Source organism: Ciconia boyciana, chromosome 14 (assembly GCF_034638445.1).
Source record: "Ciconia boyciana chromosome 14, ASM3463844v1, whole genome shotgun sequence".
NCBI classification, from domain to species: domain Eukaryota; kingdom Metazoa; phylum Chordata; class Aves; order Ciconiiformes; family Ciconiidae; genus Ciconia; species Ciconia boyciana.
In genome coordinates this window covers 3441676-3450980 of record NC_132947.1, presented here as the reverse complement: position 1 = coordinate 3450980, position 9305 = coordinate 3441676, and the positions used below count along the sequence as shown (strand labels likewise).

Sequence of the window (9305 nt, the reverse complement as noted above, 5' to 3'; positions counted from 1 at the left end):
TATCTGCTACTGGTTACGTATTTTAGTATTAAAAGCAGACGCCGATTACAGAAGACGCATTCTAGAAACAAGCCAGAGTGCAAAAGGCATGAAAATGCTACTCTAGCTCATAAACAGAATAAAATAAAAAAACAATTTCAATACTTTATGAAATCTTTATTCCCTTCACGAGGTTAAAAAAATAAGATGTTAACTGCATTCTTTCATGACGTGCATGTTCAATCAAGGTAGCATGCACAGACGTTTTCCATGTCAAAGTCTGCCGTATGATACGAGGTGTAGCCAAAGTCTGAAAGTTACACTGGTGACTTTCCTCTAGAAACAAAAGCAGAAATCCTAAAAGCACTTTTGTGCAGACTGGACTCAATACACATTTCCCTCCTCCTCTAATCCTTCTGCATGCTCTCCTTTAGAATGCATGTTGGACTGCATTGATAGAATGCAAGTTGGAATATTACAGTCTCTAATAGATGTAATAATCTTTCTGCTTATACTGTTCTAGACCTTTCAGAGGCTTTTACATAAAAATTTAGCAAAACACTCTGGAAAGTTAATTTAGCTTAGTACAAACATAGCTAAAAGCTCTAAAAAGTTATTTCGTGTTAATCAAAAGCTTGAACGTAGCCAGACAATTATTATTCTTTCTTGCAATGCATGATAATAATTCAGCACCATTTTTAGTCTCTGTAAATTGAGTTAAATTGTTATGTTCTTTTCAGCCTGGCTTTTACTGTCTGCTGCAGTGTAGAACATAGGAACCTTGCTGCAATATCCAAGTCCAGGTCATTATAAACTAGATAAAGCTATGGTTTTAAAAAAATAAGTAATTAGTGTCTATCTGTATGCTGTTGATTCTTTGCCACTACATCTGTGGGAGGATGCATTGACTGTTCCTAAATCGTGAACAGATTGCCCAAACTGATCTGTGATAAAGGCATGCTTCCTAGAAGATGAAAAGCCACACATCTATTTCATAACAATGTAAAGTCAAGGAATTCATAAATGGTGTGAACTGAGTTTCTCTTAAGTTCAGAGTTGACCTGAATTAATTTTTTTCTTTTCTTTAGATTTTTTGGTGTAAAATCTACAAATGACAAACTTCCTAATTCAAATAAAAAACCCCCTTCAGAATAAATCAGGGGATGTTTTAGAACTGAGAGAAAAATCACAAGCACAGATTTCATATGCTTTTTAGAATGCCTACAATTAAACATCCACTGGTTGTGATGTCCTGCCAAACATCATCTTCCGTTAAACGAGGAAATGAAACCTGTGTGCCATCAGTCTCTTGTGGTTTGTTGAGGAGTAGCAATATTTAGAAAATAATATACACATACAGATTTAAGAAATGGACAACAGTTCTCTGTAGATGTTTATTCTACTTACAGTAACAAAAAACCTGTGAAGTCCCATATTTTAATGTACAGTGATATATTTTGCCATATAAAATACAATTTACAGAAATTTCTATCAAGTAAACCTAAACAAACACACTTACTTTTTGCATACTTTTATGTATGTCTTTAAATTAGAAACATCTCATTAAGAAAAAAATCTTACACCATAGTAGATGTTTGCATTTAATACCACCTCTCTGCATTTTAACATTTTGTCTACAGGTTCAGAATATAGATGATCATTTCAACCAGCAAATCCTTGATGTGTAAGGACTTCAAAGATGCACCAATATGAATGGTAAAATCTGTAGTGAGATACATGGCACACACGCTACTTGTAATGTAGTCTTCAAGATGCAAATGTTTATAGGAATCTAATTTTACACTTCCAAAACTATTTTATAAAAATATCAAAATATTTACCCAACTGTTAATTTACACGGTCAAATAAATTAGCAGGGTTTTATTTCATACTTCAGAATTACGTACTTGAAGAATACATGACAAGTAGCAATGTAATGTATTTCACAATGAAAAACTTCCCTCTTGAATTACAACATGAAGTACCACCACTCTTCTTTCCAAGCTTAATGCAGTTATACCTTTTTCAGTGGAGAGTTTTATATATACTACCAGCCTAAATAGGGTCTAACAAAAAAACAGTGACACTTTTTTTTTCAGGAGCAAAACACTTTTAGAATGAAAAGTACAATAAAATGGGGACGTTACTTAAGTCTATGGCAAAATTCTGCAAAAACAAAACAAAGCCAAAAAAAGGCTCCACTAAATCAGTTCAATCGAAGTAACAGATTTAGTGCCTATTTAACCAACTTATTCTTCTTTCCTTTGGGATACCAATTCATCCATAGTCTTAGCCTTTTTCAAATACATGTCTGAAGTTTTTGTAAGTTTTGCTGGTTATAAAGGTGCTACTCTTGTCTGTTCTTTAATTACAGATTTGTAAAAATGTGACATTTAAAACCCCTCAGCCTCATGAAAAAAACTACGTATGACTTGTTTCTTTGCTGTACACTTAACAGATGGATTCCAAAACACAAAATACCTGTATATAAAAAGGAAGATAGTGCACTTTAAGCTTATAACATTCCATTTTCAAATCCTCCGTCAGTCACAAGTAATTATTAACACTGTTCTTCTGCAGCCTTTTCCGAAACACACGACCCTTCCGTTGTAAAATAAACAAGACAGCAACATTGGACTCCTTTTTTTAAAGCGTGTGCTGTAGGAACAACTTTGACACCAAAATATCATGTAAATGAGATGTAAAGGTATGGCTCCTAAGGTCTGGATTAAATTCTCTTATAAAATTACAATTCAAGTTACTGGAAAACATAACTTTATAATCTTAAAAAGCAATATGCTCTTCTTAGACTTTTTCCATTTCTGTACTGTAAATGGAAATTTTAAGATAAAGATGCAAGTAGAAAAACAAAATTTCAGTACAGGTAACGCTGTGAATTTTTATAAGAAAAACATTATGCACAAAATGCAGCAAGTGAAAGTCCAGTATGTTCTTGCCTTTTATCTATTTGAGTATTTTCATTCACAGTTGTTCAAAAATTGCTAATTCGTCAGTACATTCTGTAAGGCTAGTTTTACAACAGCATTTTTGTAAAGGTGAGAATATACAGTATATACAGAAGATGCTGACTCAGTCCTTGCTGTGTTGTAAAAGTGTATTATTTATGGGAAATATAATGTCAATCATATTTCTATGACTGATTAGTGGAAGATGAAGCTTCTGTTTCTGTTGGTTTCTGAGTTTCCTTCGGTGTTTCTGGCTTCACCTCTTTACCAATTTCCCTACTCTTGCTCCGATCTTTGCGATCTTTTCCTCTTTCTCTTTCACGATCTCGATCTCTCTCTCGCTCTCTCTCTTTTTCCCGGCTTCGATCCCGGTCCCTGTCTTTCTCTCTGTCGCGATCTCTGTCTCTGCTTCTTGATCGCTCTCTATCACGTCTTCTGTAGGATTCTCTCTCTCTGGGTCTTGCTCTCTCTCGGTCTCTGTTTCTTTCCCATTCTTTAGACCGCTCTGAATCCTTTTCTCGATCTTTGTTTTGGTTTCTGTCTCTATTTTTATCCCATTCCTTGTCTCTGTGTCTCTCCCAGTCCCTGTCTCTATTCCAGTTTCTGCCACGGTCTCTTTCCCAAGGTCTGCCATGTTCTCGATCCCTTCGTCTTTCCTCAAAGGGTCTACCTTGTCGATTATCTGCTTGCTGAGGCTCTGGCTGATCTAAAACCTTGTCTTTATTTCCTCCCTCATATCTCTCTCTCTGTCTCCCTTCAAACGCCTGGCCTCTAAATTCAGGATTTTTGCCTTCTCGGAAGTCAGATGCTGACCATTGTCCTTCCGACTCAGATCCTTGTCCAGAAATATTGGAAAGAGATGCAGATGGTCCGGCTTCCTCCCACATCTCTTTTCTGTGAGGTGGTGGATGGCTTGGAAGGTCCAGGAGTGGTCTTGGGGTTGGCTTCATACCTTGTGGTGACTGACCTTGGAAATGAAATCTAGAAGGGGGAGGTTCATTTTCTTCTGGAAACAGTGCAGGTGTGGCTCCTCTTGGTCCTCCAAACTGAAGCGGTGCTGGACCTCTCTGGTTGGCAAATCTGGGTGGTGGACTCCCTCTCCGTTCTTCAAATGGCTGTGGCAAAAGTCCTCTTGGACCAGGTATATGATTTGGAGCTGGACCTCTCTGCCCTTCAAATTGATTTGGGTGAGGCCCTCTTGGTCCCCCAAAATGACTCGGGGCTGGACCTCTTGGCCCTCCAAACTGAGGGCCTCCTCTCTGTCCTTTAAACTGAGCTGGTGGGGGTCGTCTTTGACCTCCAAAAGGAAAAGGCGAAGGTCCTCTGTTTCCCATAAACTGAGGTGGATCTGGTCCTTCGAACTGTCCTGGAGGCCTAATCATTTCATTATATTGGGAATCTGAGAATTCCCTTTGTTCCATGTGAGGTTCCCTACGATCTTCAAACTGAGATGGTGACATTCCTCTTGGAACACCATGATAAGAAGGGGCAGGGCCCCTATTATCACCAAAAAGAGATGGTGGTCCATGCTGTGTGGAAAATAAGGAAGGAATGGGACCCTTTTGACCTCCAAATCTTCCAGATGGAGGTCCTCTTTGCCCATCGTTATTTGGAGAACCATGCTCTTCAGAGAACTGTGGTGCCGGTCCTCTAAAATTAGGTCCATGAGGTCCTCCAGGTGCATTGATCATCAGTGGCGGTGGAGGCCCTCCTTTCTGCCCAGACAAAGAAAATGGAGGTCCAGCTCGGTTGTCTTCAAAGTGCTGTGGGGAAGGTCCACCCTCACTCTGAACTGATGGAGATTCAGTTTGTTCTACAAATTGATGAGACTGAGGATTTCTTTGTTCGTCATATTGCACTGATGAAAGACCCCTCTCTGATTCAAAGTGACCAGCGGCCTTTTCCTGAGAAGTAAACATTGTATTTGAAAAAGAATCCCTTCCCATTACTTCCTTTGACTCATTTGACCACGATACTTTATGCATATCTTGCAAAGACTGACTGTCATTTGATGTGGAGAAATTAGGCTGAAAAGATGTACTTGGAGGTGTTGGAAGCAGCACTTTACGTAAAGGTTTGGATGTGGAAGGTTCTCCAGAAGCTGTCTGACTCATGTTTTCCAAATTAACTTGAGCAGTGTTTTCAAATTTGCTGTTAGATGCCTCTTTCTGGGACACCGTAGAAGCCTTTTCACCTGAAACCCAGTTATCACCACTAAAACCAGGCTGAGTAGCAGAAATTAAAGTTTTATCTTCCTTACCAAGTGAAGTCTGCAAAGCATTTGGAAAACTTGCTGGAGCAATTTCTCTTGTGGTTATCTCATTCTGTACCACCTGTGGCTTTATTCGAGAATCAACATTATCATTAGTCTCTGTCGCCATTCTTCTAGCTTGTCGAGGATCTCTATTCTGCCTTGGGTCACAGCCCTGGTTCAAAACTTGTGCTTGCTGATTTAAAGATGAAGGTAAATCTACTTTTTGTGTAGCTTGCTGGTCCTGGTGGAATAATTCAGTCTTTATTAGGGAAGATTTTGGTGGTGGTGACATTAAAGCATCAGACACTGAAAAATGAGCCATTGAAACACCAACAGCTGCTCTTTGTTGTCTGAGGGCTTCTTCTTGTTCCTCTAGCTGTCTTTTCTGCTCTTCTATTTGTTTGTTTAATTCTTCCAACATTTTTTGCTGTTCTACCAGGGATGAGGCAGCAGATAAATCAGGCACATAGGAAGCAGACGTTTCCGAAGAATTGCTTTTAGTGTCTGTATACATTTTGTTAGGCAAATCATCAACAGTAACTTTTGCTTCTTCCAGGATAGTTTCATCTTCTGGATCGTAGGCTTCATCCTCTAGTTCTGCTGTATTAGTTGGCTTTTCCACATTGTATCGTTTTTCACTTTCACCAGTCTGCATTTCAAAAGCTTTCTCCGGACCATATTCTTCTTCAGGATCATATGGTCTGTCATCCTCCTCCTCTTCTATAGCTCTGTCTTTTGACATCTGTCCAAACTGTTGCACAATGGGATCTAGCAAAGGAACACCTGACATTCCTCCATCAGCAGCAGCTTGACCTTCCTGATTTGAAGACTGGACAGTTTCAGAATCCTTAGCAAGAGGCTCAAAAGTCTTCTTTTTTCCAAAAAGCGTCTGCAGGATGTGCTCGAGAGGTGTGGCGGTTTTTGAGGATGAAGAATGCGTAGCAGTAACACTTGCAGAAGCAGCAGTCGAAATTGGTGGTGTTACAGAAGTTGTGGTTCCACTTTTAATTGAGGACAGTATTTTTAATACTGAAGGTGTAACTGCTGAGGTGTCTGGAATGGGAAGTGGGGGTGGAGGTGGAGGAGATCCAGGTGGTGTCGTACTTACAGCTGAATCTCCTGAATAAAGTGTGTATTTCGAAGTCTTCTTCTCTTGCGAAGCAGCTAGTGGCCCTTTAGAGAACAGTGATGTTTCTGTTTCCTCATGTGCTTGAATTCTGCTTCGCTTTTCCTCTATCTTTTCAGTTTCAATGCCAGTGGCGAGACGTTTCCCTTTCTGACAGATAACCAATCCAAGAATTAAATTTGGCCGAGATGACTCAAGACCTGAAAGGGAACACAAAGATTGTTTATGTAAAAAACTAATTTTTAATTATGCTTTCAGTAGAAACTTATCATTTTATATAGCGGCAGCTACAAAAGTCATAAAGATAACAATTTTTCTAAATTCCATTAGATGACCTATTGGCAACTTTCATTAGTTCATAAGCTATGCATCTATATTTCTTTACTTTTTATATATATTTGTATATAGTAAGCAGAGAAATGTTTTAATTCCTTCCTTGATATTTTTAATAAAAGATTGCAGCAACAGGTATGATTATTAAAAAGTGTCTCTGCAAATGTTCAAAACCAAAGGAAGTTTTTATACTTTTTGTATCGTTACATCGTTTTTGTTGTTGTTCAACCACCCTGACCTCTCCCCCTGAAAAATCATATATTTACTTTTAAATAGTTTGCAAATATGTTGTATACACAGAGATATTGAAAAGTGAGAAAACCTGGGCTCAACTTCATAACTATACTCCTGTTATAATCTGTGCTAAAGACTACATTGACATTTACACCAGTCTATAAATATTTTGTCTATCTCTAAGTTAAACAAATACCAGTAATTGCTAAAAAGATAACCTCAAACAAACTGTGTTTGGAAAGAAGCTTGTAACCTGCTCCCTGTGTGTTTGGCTCTTTCCAGCTAGACGTTGTTTTAAAATGTGATAGAAGCCGGGAAACTGATAACTAGCATAGCAAACAAGCACAGGAGAGCTTAAGCAGACGCGAGTTCAGCACATGGGAGAAAGGGACGCTGGGTGCGTTCGCTTTCTCTGCAAGCAAATGCTGGGTTGGGTATGAACCTGGTATGCAGAGGGCAAGGTGACTTTAAACCCTCTGTTGCAGGATTCAGTTTGATGCTGTAGGCCTTTCTAGAAGTAAAAAAAACATTGTGAGCAGAATTACTCCTTTGTGAAAGCTTCAGGCTTGAATCCTTGGAGAAGTATATCCAAAAATTATGGGATAGTTTCTGATAAAGAGGAAAAATGCAAAGGTTGGTAGGTCTGTTTCATGTTATTGTATTTCTTCCTTTTACATGCACAGTTCCCACTGGCACTTGTGGAAGATGAACATGTCCAGAATGAAGGGCAGGGAATAAATCCTTTAACATACAGTTGGTGGCAAATGTAGAAAATCCATGTAAAGAGAGGCTTTTTTAACTTCTGGATTTAATGAATTCTAAAAGGTCCTCATTTGAGGACCACCGTCTTTCCCCCATATGTGCCATTTGTTATTATTTGCATCCAGCTAGGAAGCAGTAATATAGAAACACAAAACAACCTGTAAAGTAACAGGTAATATTCACTGTGGTTAAAAGATAAGGCGAGGACTCTGACCTACGTTGTTCCTTCTATTCATGATGCTGTAAGTAAGAGGGGTTTTTATATATATACATATATATATATATATATGTTCCTTGTTCTTATTAAACCAAACCAACTGCTCATTAAGGAACAATTTTTAAATATCTAATTATTAGCACTGAAAACTTTTTGACACCAACAAAATACCCCAAACCCACAGGTGCAGATATATTCCATTAGCAAACCACATGCACAGATATGTTACTTTGCTGAAACAATCTAATTTGAAGCTTTAAGGGGACTCTTAAATTTACCATCCAATTATGCAGAACTATTTGCAGTTTGCTAAATAACACAGCAAAACCATAGCTGCTTTGTTTTAAACTTACTATTTCTCTTCAATACTTGCTATGTATTTCATTAAGCAGTAACTTTTGTTCACAGAATGTCCCCCTAAATCACCGACGCTTCCACTTCTTACGCTCAAATCTTATCCCATATAAACCTTATTTTCCCAATAATGAACTACAGATAATAAGACAAAGACAGTAATTTTTCAAATAAAATAAGCTAACTTCAAAGTTTTATGAGATCTCTTGACAATTGAGGGGAAAAACCCTCCTCTCAAATTCTGTGTTCTTCTGATTTTAACTAGTAATAGTACAGTACCATCACTAATGAAGAAACCAGCAAAGTCTGGTTACTCCCTAGAAATAGTCTTTTTAAAAGACCAGACAAAATTATAATGAAAATTTGAAGCCAATCTAAAATATATGCTTGAGATTTCCTATCAGGAATGGCTCTCGTTATAATTATGCTGAGAAACAAGAATAATTAAATTGGAGTGAAAGTTTTTGGGAAACAATTATTCTGTAGAATGCATTCTAGATCCAAAATAGAATTTATATTATTTCACAGTTCAGTGGTCAAGTTTTACATATTGCTGTGGTTAAGAGGGTATTGGACATGCTGTTTTAAATAATCTTTTCTTTTTCGTTTTGTATTACATATTATTTCCTATTTGTACAGCTAAAAGTCAGTGCCAAAAAGTTTTTCTCCTCCAGGTACAAGATTTCTGTGTTAGTAAGTGTTGCCAATTTTCACCACCTTCTTTCATATTTAGAAAAAAATTATAAAAATTATAAATTAACCGGCTACATTACCAGAAGTAAGATTTGCTAATAATTCAGTATATGCACAAATTAGCCCCTTAAGAGGGGTAGGGATGCCAAGATGTACAATGAAAGTAGGCAGGACAGGAAGTAAACAAATAATTATTTTCAGTGAATCTAAGATTATTCAAAAAGGACCCCATAAATACTTGACTTCTCCAAATACTCATTTGCACCCACAGCCTAGAAGCAATTCTAGCAGTTCTGTTCACAATAACTTACTACCTTAAATGAAATGATATTAATATATAAGATCAAGGCACAGTTCAAAAGACAACTTAACCGGGAAAAAAACATT

General features: G+C 37.6%; 1 protein-coding gene across 2 annotated transcripts in view; it reads right to left on the bottom strand.

The window, feature by feature from the left end:
* Positions 1 to 1259: 1259 nt before the first annotated feature.
* The window catches only part of DIDO1 (death inducer-obliterator 1), a 56696-nt gene continuing 48650 nt past the window's right edge, over positions 1260 to 9305 (bottom strand). For both annotated transcript variants that reach the window (XM_072879564.1, XM_072879563.1), the window contains exon 17: positions 1260 to 6525. In XM_072879564.1, the coding sequence (XP_072735665.1) occupies positions 3131 to 6525 (3395 nt within the window). In that variant the 3' untranslated portion in view covers positions 1260 to 3130. The remainder of the gene's footprint in view (positions 6526 to 9305) is intronic.